The sequence below is a fragment of the Schistocerca serialis genome, chromosome 8 (genome assembly GCF_023864345.2).
Source record: "Schistocerca serialis cubense isolate TAMUIC-IGC-003099 chromosome 8, iqSchSeri2.2, whole genome shotgun sequence".
Taxonomy (NCBI): domain Eukaryota; kingdom Metazoa; phylum Arthropoda; class Insecta; order Orthoptera; family Acrididae; genus Schistocerca; species Schistocerca serialis.
Genome location: NC_064645.1, coordinates 551,213,887 through 551,234,789, shown reverse-complemented (window position 1 = coordinate 551,234,789; position 20,903 = coordinate 551,213,887). Strand labels below are relative to the sequence as shown.

At 37.1% G+C, this 20,903-nt stretch overlaps 2 protein-coding genes across 2 annotated transcripts in view; one reads left to right on the top strand and one right to left on the bottom strand.

Annotated features, from left to right (window-relative positions):
* LOC126416400 (UDP-N-acetylglucosamine--dolichyl-phosphate N-acetylglucosaminephosphotransferase-like) overlaps nt 1-20,903 on the top strand; it is a 138,788-nt gene that overhangs the window by 72,836 nt on the left and 45,049 nt on the right. The window lies entirely within an intron of this gene.
* LOC126416401 (beta-1,4-mannosyl-glycoprotein 4-beta-N-acetylglucosaminyltransferase-like) lies at nt 1,420-19,806 on the bottom strand. Its single transcript, XM_050084094.1, has 5 exons — nt 18,912-19,806; nt 17,794-18,179; nt 15,974-16,155; nt 4,348-4,649; nt 1,420-2,689 (listed from the first exon to the last, which is right to left on the bottom strand). Exons 2-5 carry the CDS (start codon nt 18,163-18,165, stop codon nt 2,367-2,369), a joined length of 1,179 nt encoding a protein of 392 aa, XP_049940051.1. The 5' UTR covers nt 18,166-18,179; nt 18,912-19,806; the 3' UTR covers nt 1,420-2,366.

Below are 20,903 nucleotides of genomic sequence, written 5' to 3'. Positions count from 1 at the left end.
TACTGTATCCTCTTGATCACTGACTCTCAGTAAGTCATTTGAGAAAAGCACAAAATGGATTTCACATGACTGATGTTTCTGGAATCCATGCTGGTTAGCATGAAGAAGGCCATTGTGTTAGATATCTCCCTCTATGTTTGACCTAAGAACATGTTCTAGGATTGTACAACAGATGGGTGTCATTGAGACTGGATGGTTGTTTCATGGATGACTTCCAATACCCTTCATGTAGACACGCTTGACCTGTACTTTATTCCAATCACTGGACAGCTTTTGTTCAAGGTATCTTTGGTATATTAATGTTAAAATTGAAGCTAATGCGGCTGGAGATTCTTTGTAGGATATGTCACAAATTCTATAAGGCCCAGGAGCCTTGTTCAGCGTTGTCAATTTTGGTTGTTTTTCAGTAACACTGATGTCACTCACCTTTGTGGTGATGCGAGAATTTAACTAGGACAGTGCTTATGTTTCAGTGAGTCCGTTATCGTGACAGTCTGTGTCTTAATTGGAAATAGAGCCTGTAGGTACCCGTGGCACAACTATTTATAATAAATAAAAATAAGTAGAAGAATGGTTATATTGTGACAGCTAAGGGTAAAATTTCATTTGACAACTATTTTAAAAGTAAAATAAGTGCCTCAGTTACAGTATGATTCAAATTCAATTTATACTGATGTGGGATAGAAAATTTATTTGACTAATATTATTTGAACTAAACATTAAGTATGTGAAGAATCCCTTGGGCTCTGCATAATATAATTTTTTATATGACAGTTGTTATAACTTTAAGCCAGGAACAAAGGGTAATCATCACAGCAAACTAATGTGAGAAAGAAATCTTTCATGATCCTACAACAGTGAATAATGGCCCTTTTTTTTTTTTAAACAAAGATACTGGATGGAGATATACTCCAAAATAAATGTTGTTCTTATTGAAATGTAAACTCAACTCATTTGTATATGAATGCAGTATGTTTACTGATACATTTTTAATAATTACACACAAAATTTTACATATTTTCAGTGTGCTTTGCTCTTTATATCATATGAATAACAGATGTGCTAGTTACTTACAACATTGAGAAAATAACATTTTTAGATAAGTTGATAATTGATAGGAAAATCAGTCTTATACATTACATTTGTAGGCTGGTGTAATATAACCACCATATAACATGAAATTTTTCTACGGTAAAAGCTTACTATAGCACCAACAAACACATTATGCACCAGCCCTAAGATTCACATAGCTTCAGCATATAACAAACTGATATGTAGTAAGTGTGATTAATATTTTTCAGGAAGAGAGCAAATTACATATCACAGCAAATTATTATTATTAGGCACCATTAATTGAAAAGTCAGTAGCAATAACAAAGTATTATAACCTTTCTTTCTCAGTTATATTATTTTTTCAGATTTCATCCCTCCTGTCCTGAAATTAAAATAAAATACTGAGCTGCTTTAAACAATATAATCAGATTTTAATAATTTCCTCACTACCAGTGAAAAAGAATAGCATCTCTAAAGCTCAATAAATACATTGTAGATCAACTGCAACAGATCTTAAAGAAATAGTTAAATGTTATATACACGCAGCAGGAGAGCTGCCACTCCTCATACTGTTCTCTCTCTCTCTCTCTCTCTCTCTCTCTCTCTCTCTCTCTCTCTCTCTCTCTCTCACACACACACACACACACACACACACACACACACACACACGGTCAATGATAAGGGAAGACCTGGAAACAATTTTGTAAAAGTAAATGGAGGAACATATGTAGGATGTAACATTAACATAATCAGAATGAAGAAAAAACATTACTTCAATCCAAAAAAATGGCACATGTATTCTGTGTTCAGTATCCTTATTGACCAGCATATTTAATAGGTAATGCACTGCTTAACAACTGTGTTAAAAGATTTAGAACTATAGTAATATGTAGTGTTCAACACACAATAAAGTTCTAAAAAATTAAAAATATTAGCATCTTGTGGGAACTGAACTCTGGACATTCAGAGTTTAGTCAAACTCTTAATCACAGTGTTGTAAATGAAATGTAGAACAATAGCAATTCTGCAACTACAGATGTTCTTAATATCAGTCTTGTTTTATTATTTTTAAGGGGTGTGTGTCACATTTCACTTTGCTAATACTCAGATGGCCAACCATTAAATGCAAAAGATTTTCTGTAATGTAATATTACTGAACACAGCATCCATGTAAGATAAGTTCTCACAACAGAAATTTAAAGCAGCACATCCTGATTTGATGCTGCTAATTTAGATATGAGTACTTTGCATACAAAAACCTCTTTTCTTTTTTGGTACCATAGAATTCATGTTATTAAAAATAAATAAAACAATTAGTAATCAAGACCAACACGATCATAATAGTTCTTAAACAGTAAATCATACAACTGCACCTCAGTAAGTGCAGAAGCCGGAGCAAACTCATGGTCTCCCATTCTGGTTTTTAGCAGTTCTGTTTTACCATCTAACCAAACACCTGCTCCCATAGCATCTTCTACAGTGTGTGTGTCCACATGGGGTGGTAACTGCAGATTCTCATGTCCCACATGATTTGTCAGAAGTGGTAAGGTTGATACAATTTCAGATGGCGTCCCGCAAGGCACACAAACCCAACCTCCATAATGATTGAGGTCTCCTAACTCCACAAAATTCTCACCTGGAAAAGATACGATTTGATCATTTAAATATCAAAGAACTACCTGATAACATTTTCATGTAAAATGCACAATTTTTAGTAGACAGAAAACAAAGATTTCTATATACCAGAATTATGAATAGAAACATCTGAATGCACACATTCTTTACGTGATAAAGATTTATGTGAATACTATGAATCTCTTCAGTTTCTGCATGCAACACAATAAATTGGCTTAATTATTTTAGAGGCTTGGAAAAACATTTTGTGAAAAGAGTAGGTTCAGAATAATTACAAAATAAGAATGAATGAGTGAAGAACGGAATGTATTTTCGCAATGGTTCAAATCTACTCAGCCAGGTTTTCATGATTTCCCTAAATCACTCAATGCAAATGCTGGGGTTTTCCTTTGAAAGGGCACAGCTGATTTCCTCCTCCATCCTTGAAACATTCTGACATTGTGCTCGGCCTCTAATGACTTTGATGTCAACAGGGTATTAAACCCTAATCTCCTTTCATTCCTCCTTTTATCTTTCAATGCTGAGATACATTGATAATTCACTATTCACATGGAAATATTAGGTTCACACCATCTTGCTTACGTCAGAAAACAATTGTCATAGACCACAGACAAGTGTTTTACTTTTATTTTTCATACAAAGAGAGAGGTACTTCCTTTTTTTTTAATTACTTTCCATACTTATACAACATGTGTGATTATGGCTATGAAAATTGTATCAGTGATAAGCTGAACCATTAAATTCTGCTTGTTTAGTGCTTAAAATCCCCACGATCTTAATTCTAATGAGTGGTGCAGTTGACACACAGCATCATTACGAAGATCAACAGGGATAATATACCAATCATAATTAAAATTAGAGTTAAAATTTTCAGACCTTCTATGCCATTGCACACCAGCAGAAAATACTACAATCACACAAAAAATAAATAAAGGAATTGCTTATGATGTACTAAAAGTGGAAAAATATAAAACAATGATGGAAGAGAACTAATTGCTGCATTTAGGACATCTAGTTAGAGAGCAAACAGGAAAGAAAGTCAAATGTGAACAACTAAACAGTCCATTTCCATGGCCTGTCTCAACTTATGCAGCAGAGGAAGTTATTAAGAAAGGTTTGATGCCAGTGTCCCAGCTAACTGGATAACAAAATACATTTTCCATGTTGGGGACTGCATAATCATACCACACAACAATTTGTAGTACACTCTGTGCTATTTTCTTCATAGCTTCTATTTATGTGTAACTCACTTTCTGATTTTGCTTTTTTCCTGCATTGACTGCATAAACAGACTTCATACTTGGCCTTTTTCTTTTATATGAAAATTTCAATTTGTCAGCAATTCAGTTGGTTCTCATTCCTATGCCTCAAGGCCATCCCACCTGTGTGTGTGTGTATGTGTGTGTGTTGTGTGTGTGTGCAGTTATTGATATCTCTTTTTCCTTTTCTTTTCTTTAAAAAAGAAAAAGATAAATATACCTGACAGTCACCTAAAAGCAAAAGCACTGTTATCTGCTTATCCCTTTTACCATGGTTTCATTCTGGTCTTCATACTGTATACACCTGCATGCACTTGTGTCCAGATTTGGCTGCTTGTTTCACATTTACAAATTAATGTACCAAATAGTATTCCAGATTATTACTGCGTAAGGAACATACCTCTGTTTAAAGGCTGTTCTCTGCCATTTGCGAAGAGCCACGCCCCTGTAGCAGAGAGTGTGTGCCGTGGATGCATCCAAAAGAATCCATACACAGTCCATCTGGCCCGAAAGAGTACTGGAGTTGGTAACCCATCATACAATTTTAGAAAGAGTAATGCACCTGCATTTGGAATAAATCCTGTGCTTTTCCCCCAACTTGATATTAGGTCATCTGGTTGCAAATCTGCAACCAGTTGTGTCCAGTCAAATCCAGCTGTAACCTGTAGTGTTCGAGAACACCAAGAGCGACACCATCCTGACCTGCAATTTGTTGAAATAGTAAGATATACAAGTGAGGTTCACAAGTACGTTCTCACTGGACCTTTGTGTTACAAATATTTTATGTGACATCTCTCAGTGCACACATTAATGTGCAAAGGAATTTTTAGTCTATTGTACAGCTAAGTTAAATTAAACTAAGATTAAGGTATGATCATGCTGATACGTATTTACCTTGGTAACATAAAGACAGCCATTCTTTACCCTTGTATGAAGTGTGCCACGTGCCTGGTTGAGGGTTAATAAGACTGAATTATTGACTTAACATAAATCTCTGGATTTTCATTCAAGACGAAATGTGGTGTTGTTCATCTGTCGTATTTTGGGCCTGCAGCTAGCTGTAGTTGAATACTGTCTTTAATACTGTGGCTGTATACTTAACGGCCATCTTTTGAGTGAACCCCAAGACAGACAGCAAAAAATTAGTGGAGAATATTAATTACATTAAGCTGCAGTCCTGAAATGTCATGCATAAATGTTTTTGGTTTTGGTATATCTTAGGTGTTCTGATATGTAATTATGTGTATTTTGTGCTTCCCAGTAACATTCAAATACAGGTGGTCACTTTTAACAGAAAGGTAAATTCTGTATTTTATTGGCTACAAATTCCTGTAATTCTGTAGTTTACCTGTTGCCTGTCTTTCTTGGTAAAATATTTACCTTTTAACTGTAGCAATTTAAATCTGTATTTGTGTTGATTATGATCATTCCCTTTGTTTCTTAGTTTCCAATTTCTGAGTGTATATTGCAACAAAGTGCTATCCGGCTTTGTATTTTTTTTCTATAAAATGACAGCATTGTTGGTAGTTGTTTTAGTCATCTGTGGATCAGTTTTACAAAGAATTTCATCTGCAGCTTTTACTTGTAGAATTTCAAAATTGTCCATATAAAAACGAGAACTAAAGAGCTATTGCAACTACTCAATTAGATATTTATAAAGTGTCAACATAATAATTGCAGGCACTGGAGGAAAAAGGTGAAGCTGAATGAAGAAGAGCACAAAGTACAGAAAAATCCTCCCACTTTAGTTAGAGAGCATGTTCCTGCCTGTGGTGTTCTGAATCAGTGATACAAAGAAACTGGAAGGGATTGTATGTTTACCTTAAATGTATAGGAAACATATCTGGTGATTGAAATATTAAAAGAAATTCAAGGAATAGTGTGACAAGTCATTGCTCTTTTGTCTGCTTCACAATTTCTTGAACCACTTTTATGGTGCACTGCTTCCTTGAGCTTTTATTTGGTCCACTTTTTCTTACTGCATTTGTCTTTCTTATCCCTTTGTCATTATTCTTCTGTTTCTTTGATATTCTTCCTGTGTGTACCCTATTCATATCACTTCTGTATTACTTAGGCCTGTGTTGTCATGTTAAAGATCTGTGACAAATCTTGTATAAAATCTAGAATTATGCACTAATTTAAATTATAAAAATGTAAAGTACTGCAGTACACTGTCAAAGACTTTATAAAATATCTTTTTCAAATTATCTTTGCCAAAATTGTTTTATAGTGTAATAAGAGCTTTACCATTCATTGCTGCTCTTTAACAAAGTGATTACCTGATCTTGAAGAGGAAGTAGTCAACTATATTCTTTACCATCTGAGTTTCATTTCATCCTGTGTCAAACTCCTCACCTCTTTTCTACTTCTTTTTCTTTGCCCTAGGGGATCCTTTCATTACAAAACTCCCCATTAGATTCATTCAAATGGAAAAGAAACAAGAAAAATAATTCATATTTACTCCATCTGCCAAATTGTAAAAGACTATAACTTAAGCTACTTTTACATGAATGACTTTCTTCTCCTAATTGACTACTCATGTTAAGCGAGTCTACTGCAGTGCCCGTGGCATATTCTTACTATACCAACATTTGCTACCGTTTTCGTTTACACATTGGTGCCAAAATGGTGTATGTTGGTGCCAAAATGGTGTATGTTGTGATTGTTGGTGGGATCATTTAGATGGCGCAATAGTGTTACAGAGATGCTCAGCAAACTCCAGTGGCAGACACAACAACAGAGGTATTGTGCATCACACAGAGGTTTACTACTGAAATATTGAAAGAGTACTTTCCGTGAATGGTTTGACAACATATTACTTTCTCCGACATACATCTCATGAAATGACCATGATGAGTGAGAAAATCTGAGAATTAGAGCTAATGTAGAGGCTTGCCAACAATCATTCTTTCCACGTGCCATTTGAGAGTGGAACTAAGTTAGTGGTACTAAAAGCACCCTTCCTCATGTACCTTCAGGTGGCTTGTGGAGTATTCATGTAGATGTAGATGCTGTCTGCTATACTATTTGGTATATAAATAGTGTAACTGAGATTATGAGGAACTATGCTTCTTACAAAAAGTCAAGACTATAGTAACAACATCTAAGAACTAGCTATGATAATAGGGATCATTAATAACCAAAGCAAAATTCATAGTGGATGTATTTGACAAATGTTGTATGGTAATTCTCCACATTTCTGAGAACTGAAAGAACAGGAAAGTGTTGTGCTCAAATATTTAAAAACATCAGCCTTTATTTCTTCGAGAAATTATTTACGTACAAAAGAATACAGCAGTGTGTAACACCTTTTTACTTTACCCTTTTCTCTAGTTTTCTTTCTCAGAGCCAAGTAACATCCAAAACTATTTTTCTGCTTCAACAGAATTGCATTTTACTCTGCTGAAACCATTTTCAACAAATAGATGAGAACCATTCTTATTTACTCACAATGTAAGCTTTTTCTTTATCCAAGTACTTAAAATGGAGATATCATTTTGGTCATATATTTGGCTTGTGTTGTGGGAGAACATCCATAGAAAAAACATTTGCACTCCATGAAAACAAAGCCAAGATAAAATAAAGAGTTACATGACACAAAATTCATTACTGCAGTGAGTGTCAGCAAACAAGATTGTGTTAACTTCTGATATTAAGAGACTAAGACGCTGTCCCCTGTTCCTACACATGAGCAATCTTCAGAATACTCAGGCTTTTAGACCTCAACACTCAACACAGTCAGCTAACTGCTGGCATCACTGACCCATTTGCAATGTGACTGGCAGCTAATTTACATGTTGGCGCGTGACACACACTTACCACAAGTAGTCAATTTTGGCCAGAAAGTCACACATGTAAAACAGGATTTACTGTAGGGAGGTACAATAGGAAGCCACATCTTCCAACACTGCCCCATATGATGCGGTGACTCCTGGGTGTCCCTCATCTTGACCTCGGGCAAGTGTAACTAACATACGCATCCTGCCAGGTGATCAACTGCACAAATTCTGTGCATGTGTGAGGCACTTGACCATCCATGCACACATGCGCTCAGCTGATTCATCAGGATTATGTAGGCTACAGCCTTGATGCCCACTGCTACCCAATGAGTTGGAACAGCCTGTCCCACATCATGTAAGATTAAATTTGGGCCCACAGCTTGCGTCATGCTGTTCAGATATGATTTTGTCGAATAATACTGTTCATGTACAGTCAATTTTATCATCTTAAATTATATCATTATGTGTTTTATCTTGTGCATCCTATTTGTCACAGTGAAAATGTTGGCTGATAAAAATCTATGAGTGTCTATTGTTAACATTGTGAAACCTGTTTATGATTTCTCTCAAGGGGTTACACTGATTAAAATGCAGAACTCGCATTTATGAAGAACAGCATTCAAATTTATGTTCAGCCATTCAGAGTTAGCTGTTTTGTGGTTTCCCTAATCTTCTTTCCTTCACTGGCATTGTCCATAACAGGCTTTAGTGCCGTCTCCAGTGAGATGATCTTCAGTTGAATGTTAAATGCTAAGCTTGTCTTATTCCTTTTGAAGTTGATAATGCTGATTCCTGCTGTGCACTGCCTGTATTACTGAACTTTTTGCATAAAATTGACTGGTCATATGTGTAATAATACCCTCAGATACTGAACATGCCTAAAAGTTTCCCAACATGTTAATGGCAACAATATCAACCCAAAATAAGGGTACCTGTGAGAAAATTAACCTTTCAAGAATGATATGTGCTTAAGAAGACTCAGAGTGAATGTTTTGTATACTACTTCTGTAACACACTTTTTCCTTTTTTAATCAGAATTACCTACAATGTCTGAAAACGGTTATTAAGAATATCTGCTACACAAATCTATAGTAGAAATCACCCTTCTTAAGTTGACATCTTCTTTGTCTCTCTCACAAAATTCCATGTTTTGTTTTACATTTGTATTAATATCAAACAAAGTATCCACACCAAAATTTTTCTGAACTCTCCTGACAGTATTGCATAGGAGTGAGGTAGGCTTCATGATTCCTAGCTACCTTGTACAATTTTAATTTTATTCAAGAAGATGCACGAATGTCTTCTACAGACGTGAAATTTTCTCCAGTGATTCTGCCACATTTTGTTTTCTTTAAACAACAGTTTTCAACAATTTGGAAATATGTTCAATGAATATAAACATTGGTTTATTATAAGACTCTTCACAACTGGCTTCATTGTTTCATAACATTTTTACATCATGAAAGTGATTTTTTTCTGCATGAAAATGCAAATGCCATGACAGTTTCTTTTTTTATTCTAAATGAGAAACACAATATTTTGTATGTACTACTAATTTAATTGTATTGAGTTGACCAATTTTCAGCTTATAAGGCTATTTGATGATGACACTGTAGATGAAAAATGGTTAACTCAATAAAATTAGAACATACACAATATTCTGATCTTCATTTACAATTCTGTTGTTCTGTCAGGAATGATGGGAGAATCAGTTAACCTCTTCTGTTCCTTCAGCAACTCTGTTTTGATCACAAAGCTGGCAATTTTCTGTTAGCACTATGTTCAGCCACCTGTGGGCACCAAAAGACTTCAAAGATCCCAGCAGAAGGATTAAAATGTAAAACTGTTGAAGGTTAAAAGAAGAAAATGAAGAAGCTTTATCACGCCCAAGATTTTACTTTTACTGACTGCAGCCACACATTCATTCTCTGTATTACAAAGATTTCGTCAGGAAGGAGAACTTTCAGAGGTATTCGGTGAGTCAAGACATACATGAAAGAAGACAAGCAAATCACAGAAACAGCCTGGATACTGTATTAGCAATAAACTATTTTTCTAGTGATTAATGCTATTCACACTTATGTCAGCTAAACATAATCAAATACAAAAAAGGAAAAGTGTTACTCTGAAAAAATAATTCTGCCTTCACAGTTATAATAGATAGCTGGTATTTATCTGCTACTGGTAGCTTAATATTTACTTGATTATATTGGTATTTTTCAAAGAAAATAGTTACCTACACCTGCACATATGTTCTGTCTTTGTTATGATGTCTAAATATGTGCAACTGGAAATAGCTGTTAGGTTAAAAAAATACCAATGTAATTAAGAAAATATAAGCAGACATAGAATCCACAAAAGATACAGACTTATACCATGAACAATGAATAACTGCAATAATACATTATCTTCCTATTATACGTATTGTGGCAGAAGCTTTTAACTCTCACTCTAAGATGTTATAATGGTGCCAATAAAGCCAACAGCATAAATGCAATAACAATTAGTGAAGCTTAGTGTGCACTACTGCACTCAAATTGACGCATACATGTAGCCATCTCAGATCTTTTGCAGGTGATGCTGTCATTTAGCATCTAATAATCAGAAGATCCAAACCAACTGCAAAATGATTTAGACAAAATGTCTGTATGGTACAAATGGTGGCAACTGGCCCTAAATAATGAAAAGTGTCAGGTCATACACATGAGTACAAGGAATCCATTAAATTTCATTTACACAATAAATCACATAAACCTAAATGCTGGATATAACAATTATGAACAACTTAAATTGCAACAATCACATAGATACTTTTGTGGGAAAGGCAAAAAAAAAACTGTGTTTTCTTGACAGAACATTTAGAAGTCACAACAAATCCACTAGGTGCCCTACACTACTCTTGCCCATCCTCTGCTAGAGTACTGCTGTGCACTATGGGATACTTACCAGGATTGACAGAGGACATCGGAAAAGTTCATAGAATGGCAGCTCATTTTGTATAATCGCAAAACATGGGAGAGAGTATCACAGATATGATACGCAAGGTGGTGTGTCAGTCACTAAAACAAAGGTGTCCTTCACTGCAGTGAGATCTCTTCACAAAATTTCAATCTCCAACATTTCCTCCGTGAATGTGAAAATATTTTGTTGAGACCCACTTACACAGGGAGAAAAGATAATCGTGATAAAATTACAGAAATCAGAGCGTGCACAGAAAAATTTAAGTGTTCATTTTTCCTGCCCACTGTTTGAGAGTGAAACAATAAAGAAATAGTCTGATTTGATGAACAATCTGCCAGGCACTTAATTGTGAATTTCAGAGTAGTCATACAGATGCAGATCTTGAGGGGAAGTAGTAGTGTTGAGGTATGTTTTTCCACTAAAGTAAATAACAAATGAAATAAGTCTGTCATGTGTAGTCCCATCTTTTCAATTTTGGAAGCTTGTGTGTTAACCGTTTCACTATCGTTGGAACGTACGTGGCCCACAGTAGGCTATCAGAGAACTAGTGGGAATTTGCTGACTGTTATTGCTATGTACTATGTGCCAAACTGGTTTGTGCAAAACCTGTTTCAAACCATATCTTAGGTAAGAGGATCGATATGGCTGCTACATGAGATACTTGAATATGCTTGTAATGATAGAGAGCTTGTTATCTGGATCTCTGAAAACCTATATCATAAAGGAAAATACAGGATAATCTTTAATCATCACAAATACACTATGTGATCAGAAGCATCCGGACACCTGGCTGAAAATGACTTAAAAGTTCGTGGTGCCCTCCATCGGTAATATTGGAATTCAGTGTGGTGTTGGCCCACCTTTAGCCTTGGTGACAGGTTCCACTCTTGCAGGCATACACTCACTGCTGGAATCTTTCTTGGAGAATGGCAGCCCATTCTTCGTGGAGTGCTGCACTGTGAGAGGTGCTGATGTCAGTCAGTGAGGCCTGGCACATAGTCGGCATTCCAAAACATCGCAAACGTATTCTATAAGATTCAAGTCGGGACTCTGTGCAGGGCCAGTCCATTACAGGGATGTTATTGTCGTGCAACCACTCCGCCACAAGCCGTGCATTATGAAAACAGGTCCTCGCAACTTCCTGGCAGATTAAAACTGTGTGCCGGACCGAGACTCAAACTCTGGACCTTTGCCTTTCCCGGGCAAGTGCTCTACCATCTGAGCTCCCAAGCACGACTCACACCCCATCCTCACAGCTTTACTTCTGCCAGTTCGCAGGAGAGCTTCTGTAAAGTTTGGAAGGTAGGAGACAAGATACTGGCAGAAGTAAAGCTGTGAGGACGGGCCGTGAGCCGTGCTTGGGTAGCTCAGATGGTAGAGCACTTGCTCGCGAAAGGCATAGGTCCCGAGTTCGAGTCTCGGTCCGGCACACAGTTTTAATCTGCCAGGAAGTTTCATACCAGTCAAACTCCGCTGCAGAGTTAAAATCTCATTTTGGATGAACAGGTCCTCGATTGTGTTGAAAGATGCAATTGCCATTCCAGAATTGCTCTTCGACAGTGGGAAGCAAGAAGGTGCTTAAAACATCAATGTATGCCTGTGCTGTGATAGTTGCATGCAAAACAACAACAGGTGCAAGGCCCCTCTACGAAAAGCACGACCACACCATAACACCACCACTCTGAATTTTACTGTTGGTACTACAAACACTGGCTGATGATGTTCACTGAGCATTCACCATACCCACACCCTGCCATCAAGCGAGGTGTCATTTGGCATTTACCGGCGTGATGTGTGGCTTATAAGCAGAAGCTCGACTGTGTACTCCAAATTTTCTCACCTCCCATCTAACTGTCATATTACTTGTAGTGGATGCTGATGCAGTTTGGAATTACTGTGTGATGGTCTGAATAGTTGTCTGCCTATTACACAATACGACCTTCTTCAACTGTCGGCAGTCTCTGACAGTCAGTAGATGAGGTTGGCATGTACACTTTTGTGCTGTATGTGTCCCTTTACGTTTCCAATTCACTTTTACATCAGAAACAGTTGACTTAGGGATGTTTAGGAGTGTGGAAATCTCGTGTACAGACTTATGACACATGTGGCACCCAATCACCTGACCACGTTCAAAGTCCGTGAATTCCGTGGAGTTCCCCATTCTGCTCTCTCATCACATAGTGTAGATATAAGTGCTACTACAAACATGCCATGTACAAAGTTACCAATAGCACAAAACCGGAGAGGTCATCAAAAAGACACTCCAGAATGAAATATAGTAATATAGGTTGTAACTGTATAATGAACAAACAGTAAAGGAAACAAAAGAAAAATTCAGAGTAGGAATTAAAATCTGTGGAGAAGAAATAAAAACTTTGAGGTTCGCTGATGACATTGTAATGCTGTCAGAGACAGCAAAGGATCTGGAAGAGCAGCTGAATGGAATGGACAGTGTCTTGAAAGGAGGATATAAGATGAACATCAACAAAAGCAAAATGAGGATAATGGAATGTAGTTGAATTAAATCGGGTGATGCTGAGGGTATTAGATTAGGAAATAAGACGCTTAAATTATGAAGTGAGTTTTGCTATTTGGGGAGCAAATTAACTGATGATGATCAAAAGTAGAGAGGATATAAAATGTAGACTGGCAAAGGCAAGGAAAGCGTTTCTGAAGAAGAGAAATTTGTTAACATCGAGTATAGATTTAAGTGTCAGGAAGTCATTTCTGAAAATATCTGTATGGAGTAAGGCTATGTATGGAAGTGAAACATGGACGATAAATAGTTTGGACAAGAAGAGAATAGAAGCTTTTGAAATGTGGTGCTACAGAAGAATGCTGAAGATTAGATGGGTAAATCACATAACTAATGAGTAGGTATTGAATAGAATTGGGGAGAAGAGAAATTTGTGGCACAACTTGACTAGAAGAAGGGATCGCTTGGTCGGACATATTCTGGGGCATCAAGGGATCACCAATTTAGTATTGGAGGGCAGCGTGGAGGGTAAAATTCATAGAGGGAGACCAAGAAACGAATACACTAAGGGATTCAGGAGGATGTACGTTGCAGTAGGTACTGGGAGATGAAGAAGCTTGCACAGGACATAGTAGCATGGAGAGCAGCATCAAACCAGTCTCTGGACTGAAGACCACAACAACAACAGGTTGTAACTTCGGAGATGTAATGCAAACAGCTATTAATGAATATGACCACTTGAAAATGGCAAGAAATGCTGAAACAAATTCTTCATGATGTAAATATAACAAGTTAATAAAGTGTCAACAGCAACAAAAAACTGGAAGGATATGTATAAGCAGTAGATTTGAATAGGTTTCTTAAATCACATTCACTGTACAACACTCAACAGGCTTGAAAGCCAGTATATTCCTCATGCAATTTATTAAAAAATTCAAGTAGCAGATTGAAGTCCATTCCTAACTATGCTAACTTCTATTTTTAAAACTGTTCCGTTTCCTCCATCAGTGTAATTATTTTTCGGGGTGGGGGTAAGGGGAAGAAGTTTGATTATACTAAAGCAATATGCAATATGCAATCTGCCAGATGCTTATAACTGACTCTACTAAGCCTCTACATAATTTTTGATAATTGCTGTCACTTTAATTATATATATTCTTTACCCTACTACTTTGTCTTTTAATGTGTAGGAGTTTGTAATGCAGCAGAATCTTAAAATTGTATCTGTATCCTGTAGTTATTAATCTATATTAATTTTGCCTCCATGTTCACATGCGCACACATATTTTCTAATGTACAGCCTTCTGTGTGACAACTTGACCTTCTCCAATAAGTATGGTGTTAGTTTAAGTTCTTCCACGTGTCACCACTTCCCTAAATTGCTTCAGGCATATGCCGGGATGATTCCTTCGAAAGGGCATGGCCGACTTCCTTCGCATCCTACCCTAACCCGATTGGGACCAACGATCTCATTGTTTGATTCCCTCCCCCGAATCAACCAACTAACCAACAAATATTCTTCTAGTACCACAGATAATATCTTTGGTGATCCATGAATAAATTGCTTGTAGTTTTCAAACTGTCACTGCCATTGCCATCGTAAGTCAAACTACTGACTTAAGGTGTCCTCCATGTAATGGTAGGCACTCAGTTCCAGAAAATTTCAAGAAGTGGGTCACAACTGAGCATTGCTGGGTAGGGTCAGTCAGTCAGTGGGAAATATGGAAGCGTCCGATCCCACCCGTCTGCTTTGACCCATGACGTCACAAATATGGCGGAAACAAAAACAAACACACACACTTTCCACAAGAAGCCTAATGACACTAACGGGACAAGCGCGGGAAATGGGGTGTTTTGGGTGGCGGGCAAACTAAATATAAACAAATTTAGACGCCTTGCGTAGCTACAAAGTGTAAGTGAAGACAGCCATGCATGAATACCCACCCACCTCCCCAGGGGTCGTAACCCCTGCAACCCATAGAAGATAAAGATGCTTCAGCAGCTGATTAGTGTTTTTTGTCTTTTTTTAAAAAAAATCTCACGGGATAGAACGAACGGATCAGAAAGATAAATATAATAAACTAAAACAGAAATTCGAGGAAACAGATAATTAAAATAAGTGTTTTTAAATTAAAACAAAAAAAAATCTTAAGAGATAGAACGAACAGATCAGAAAAGTAAATAAAATAAGATAAAACAGAACTGGAGACAGCCACACTCAAACCAAACTCCGCGCCGTCATGACGTCACACACGACAACACCCTTACGTCGCGGGTCAAAGCGGACACGTGGGATCAGACGCTTCTGTCGACCCAGTCAGTGTGTGTGAAGGTGTACTTTGCGATCCATGCATCCATGCACATCCTTGTGTGCTTACTTCATCTTTTACTGCTTACACCTTTCCTGTGTTAGTGATTGTGACCCAGTCCTCCCTCCATAATCTCTCCTTTACCTTAGCCCCAATTTATAAAAGAGCTCTAAGTCTGTTAAAAAAAAATAGGCAGGGGTAGGGAAACGGATACTAGCCTCTTCATGACAAAACTAATCAACACTTCTACAGCCAAATTAGATAACACATTTTAAGTTTTTGTGGCCCTATGGACGCTCTATCATTGTATCAAAATGAATGTTTTGTAAAAGAACTAAGCTAAAACAGTAAGAAATCACAAAAAATTAGAAAAGTATTAGTGAAATCACAAAAAATTAGGAAAGTATTAGTGAATTAATAGAGATGAGTCAGAAAATTGTTTCATTTAGATTCCAGAAAACAAATGTAAGAAGGAATGGTATGTATTTGTGCGATCATTACCTTAATTTATGTTCTCCACGTAATATTATCAGTTCAGCAACTGATGAAACTTCCTGCGCTGCCATTTCAATTAGTTCCATACTGGGTCCGGCCTCTATAACACAGATGAGGCGTCGGGGCTGCATTCGACGAGTAGGTGGTGGCAGAGGCGGACGATGCCTCGCCAGTGCTCGCCATACAACCTTATGAGCAAATTAAGAAATTTAGATTTGTGTGTGTGTGTAAAATTTGAATTCCAGGCAATCAGAAGGAAAGAAATTCCAGATGTATTTCCTAGCATAGCTCCAAATACTTCAAATACCTTTCAGAGCACAAAACCCTTCAGCACATGTGGAAAATGCTTCCTTAACTCTTCTTCTAGTCATATAGTTCAGTAAAAATCTGCTGTACATGAAATACTGGAATAGCTAAGACTGTTTGCTATAATACAATAAAAAATACCAGAAATGAGCCAAGAGGTAAAGGGCATAAACCATTGCACATCCCAAGGAAATGTTAATTTTCTCTTCTTGGATAGTTCCAGAGAGACTAAATTAACCTGAACCCCTATAATTATACAACTGCAGCTTTCAAACTCTGCACACTATATCTATAAGTGATAGGAAGTCTGTAGCTGCTAATTGATTTGTTACAAATTGCAATAACACCTTAACACAGGACATGCAGTTTTTACTTTCTCTTCAGACCAATCATGGAAAAGAGACAATGCACATTAGGTTATTTATATTTCTTCAATATACCTTCCAAGTGAATGATAAGTGTTGAGTTATTTATGCCTATTAGATTACTTCACATAGCTAGTAACATAAAAACAGTGCACATCACAACAAAAAGTACAGTGAAGTTTTATCTAGCATTATATAGATAACACAGCTGCACCTTTTACATAAGGTTGTACGAAAGACAAACTACACTACCTAAATACCAAATTACAGATGTCAGCACCATAAAATATAGGTGTAATCCATCTGGTCATAATATTACAATTTGTGTGTAGTCTCCTACATCTGTCTTTTAATTCTCTCTTATATTGGTTGGTGTGCATTCTCATTTTACTGAAACTATTAACATACTCTTTTTTTCTGTTATCTTAGTGTATAATTTCCTAACCAGGAAAAATTATTAAAAAAACTTGAGGAAATTGTAATTTTTCTATACAGCTGATTGTTTTAATATGATATATATACAGGGTGGTCAGAAACAGTGTAAGGTTTATTCAGGGTAGGTTGAGCAGAGAAGTAATTGTTAAGAAAAACATTTGATATATCGTACCATTTCAGAGTTAATTACCATTGAAGTTGGTAAAGCTGGTTGTTGTTGTGCACAAATTCAAGTATCCTGACACATACAGTTAGTGTCAGTTGTTCTCATAGCATGGACTGCTCAGCCTTTGACTTGGGTTCAATCCTTACTGCAGTCCCATGTCCAATTTTTGTATCGTTCCCTTGTTCGGTTTTAAGAAACAAATTTTGAAATGTGTTTGGCAACACGAATCTGTGTGTGCAATGGTCCGATTGGCCAATTTCAATGCTAATTAACTTGGAAATGGCACATTATACTGAATTTTTTTCTTAACAATTATTTCTCAGCACAACCTACCGTGCAACACCCATACACCCTCTTCAGACTATTTCTGATCACCCTGTGTATTCGGATAGACTGGGTACTTAATACTGCATTTATTATAAGAACTGAAGGAAAAGCTAGACAAGGTGGTGTGGCTGTGCCAATACTGACATCAAATGATGAACTGACAGAGCAAAACAGGTATAAAAGAGCTGCATAGTCCAGTTTCCATGAATGACAGAATGATTGATTACCTCCGGTTGGCCGCAGTCACGTCCATGCCACCCTTTGCGGCAGACACAACCATTTGTTGGAGATGTAATTGTGCGCACTGGTTCTGTTCCGGTGGAGAAGCACAGAGAGTTATTCTGCAGCACAAAATTTGCTGTCTGTGGTTTCCCAAGTGTGATTTGTACCTTCTTCTGGGATGTGGAAAATAAGCCAATATCTTTGCTGACTTGTGCTGCTGGTAGAAACTGTATTGTGGACTGTGTGGTACCTGGACCGGAAGCGACAGACACAGGACCTGGTGGTGCTGTTACCAGCAACAGAAATCCTGCAGCTAGCACTTGCAGTGCCAATAGCATGCACAACACAGTCCAACTTGTATTCATGTGGAACAGCATCACAAAACATCTATCTGCAACAAATAACAATATTAATCTATCTAATGTGGACAAGTCACTATGTATTTCTGAAAGGAATTATCTAAAGTTAATTATTCCATGTTACATTTCAACAATGTTGTGTTTGTGTTGTGACAGTTTGGAACAGAAAAATAATGGTGTCATTATTCTAAAATTATTGAGGCTTTCATAGTAGCTTATTTGCAAGCTGGCAGCTGGTGTTCTTCTCAGGCTCCTTAGTAGATGGTAGTCTAATTTAACAACTGTTGAATTTAAATACTGATAACTCCAAGAAGTAGCTTTATTACTTTGTTTGCTGTGTCAGTAATATGTGAGCTAAGAATGCACAGATAAATCCCCCACAGGTAACTGAGTCAGTTGGTGGTATATTTTGCATCAAAATGGAATCAATGAACAACGAGGAGGGGGGAGGGGGGGGGGGACAAAATATATCACCTGTCAATCACAAAGGAAAAACTCCATGAATGAAACTGTTCTATATGTCCTCATTTCTCTGTTTCCCCATTAACATTTGGACACACACACACACACACACACACACACACACAAAAACACACACACAAAAACAAGTGGAGGTTGGATATCTAGTTGGGGAGACAAAAGCATATAATTTCTGGGTGACAGCGTGACAAATAAATTGTACAACAAACCATGTGTTTTGCTAATTATCAGTTCTGTATAGCGAATTGCTTTTCAGTGGAAACGTTCAGTTGTTTTCTACTTACCAAGAACGAGAGGAGTTTGTAGAACCGTGCTCAGTCATATCAGGCCATTTCGGAACTGACACTGCATCACTTTACTAACTGCATAAACGCCTTAAAATTGTTTTTATTGCCTTGTACGAATAGTCATACTGTCAGCAACAAGCAGTTATTATAGCTCGAGTGTTAATAACCTACTTCGTCTGTGATCAGTCTTCCTTGTTCGTGAACGATGAGCAGAAATCCAATTTATTTTTGGAAAACTAAACTAGGTATAATTTATTGAAATAGGTCTATACATTATCTTTCGTATTATACATTTTTGCTTCTAGATAACTCGTTCATCATACAGATCCGCAAAGCTTATCTTTAATTGTTATACGCGTTGGCATCGCAAAACTGCTTTGCGCCGTAGTGTTCTGCAGCCACCCACATGTATTGTGTGCAGCGGAATAATTTTTGGTTGAGACAGCAAATGGACGATAAAAAATCATGTTTACAGATATCTTTTCAGAGGTCCCTGAATCTGTCAACTAATATTACGAAAGTGGTATGCGATCATTAGACGTCGTAACGCGTATCTAAAGGAGCACAATGTTTACGACACGAAACCATTAAAAATTTGTTTCAATCCCTACTTATCAAATTTCTTACAGTAACCGTATAAAATTTTATAAATACAAGTAGAAGTTTCGTTGCACATTTAGAAGCGAATCTCGTTTTCAGTTTAAGAACGATGTAGCATTGTAGCACCAGAACACATCACAGCACTGATAGAAGCGTCTTTGTAATCCTCCCACTTCGGAAACTAGTGAATGAACATATCCACTGTTGCATGCAAAGTACACTCGTTACATTTTTACACCTAAAATGCGTAACGAGCTCATTTATCAGGATATCTTGTTCACAAGCCAGCGTATGAGTCATCCTATAAAAGTCAAGGGAATGAATGACATTTGTCGTCTGCTTTCGCCATATTTGCTGCACACGTGCAAATTATGTCAGGCATTAGTAGTGTAGGTCACTACATTAACTTCAAAACATGAACGTAGGAACGTTTTATTGGTGCATATTAAATTGCTACTCATTTTTACATTTACGGTTTACAGTGTACTTCTGACACGCATTGTAGATGCTTTTTTAACCCCCTACTCGCGTCATTCATTAAACAGTATCTCTGCTAAGATACTGTTCGCTGTTTGCGTCGTCTGCAAAAAGCATAGAGTAAAATAATTCTACTCTACATCGAAAACCAGCGATCTCTTGCCAAGACGAAGACCATATTCATGAGCTGTAACAGAGATACATTTTTCAACTATTACAAAAATGGTTCAAATGGCTCTGAGCACTATGGGACTTAACTTCTGAGGTCATCAGTCCCCTAGAACTTAGAACTATTTAAACCTAACTAACCTAAGGACATCACACACATCCATGCCCGAGGCAGGTTTGGAAGCTGCGACCGTAGCGGTCGAGCGCAACTATTACAAACATGATTTATTATATAGATATAAGATACTGACATTTTACACCTCTAAAAATTAGACAAGTTCAACCTCCGTGAGTGAACTGTCAAAGTGAAGCAGAGATGTGACCCATAGTTGACATGTAATTACATCTAGAAACGAAGTACATTATTTTTGACAATGCCCTGTTACATTGTAGTGTAAAACTACCTATCGTCGTGAGGAAATGAAACCATATTACAAACTGAAAACAAAGAGCAGTGAAATGAAAATAGAGAGGTACATATTGTGTACGGAACATAATTTTTAAGAATTATTTATAATTAGTTAGCTCATTGCACTAGCTCTACTGCACAGAAACGCGATCGTACGCACAGTAGCAATTAATTTCTCTCGAAAACTCGGTTCAATAAAATGACAAAGGAATCAGTAACAGAGAACTTTCAAACTAAAACAAGCAAAGGACAACAGTTTCGACCGTTTGGCCAAAGAATAATAAAAATGTTTCTCTAGCCCCAGTCCGTAGCAGGTGCTTCCCACAAAGCCCCCC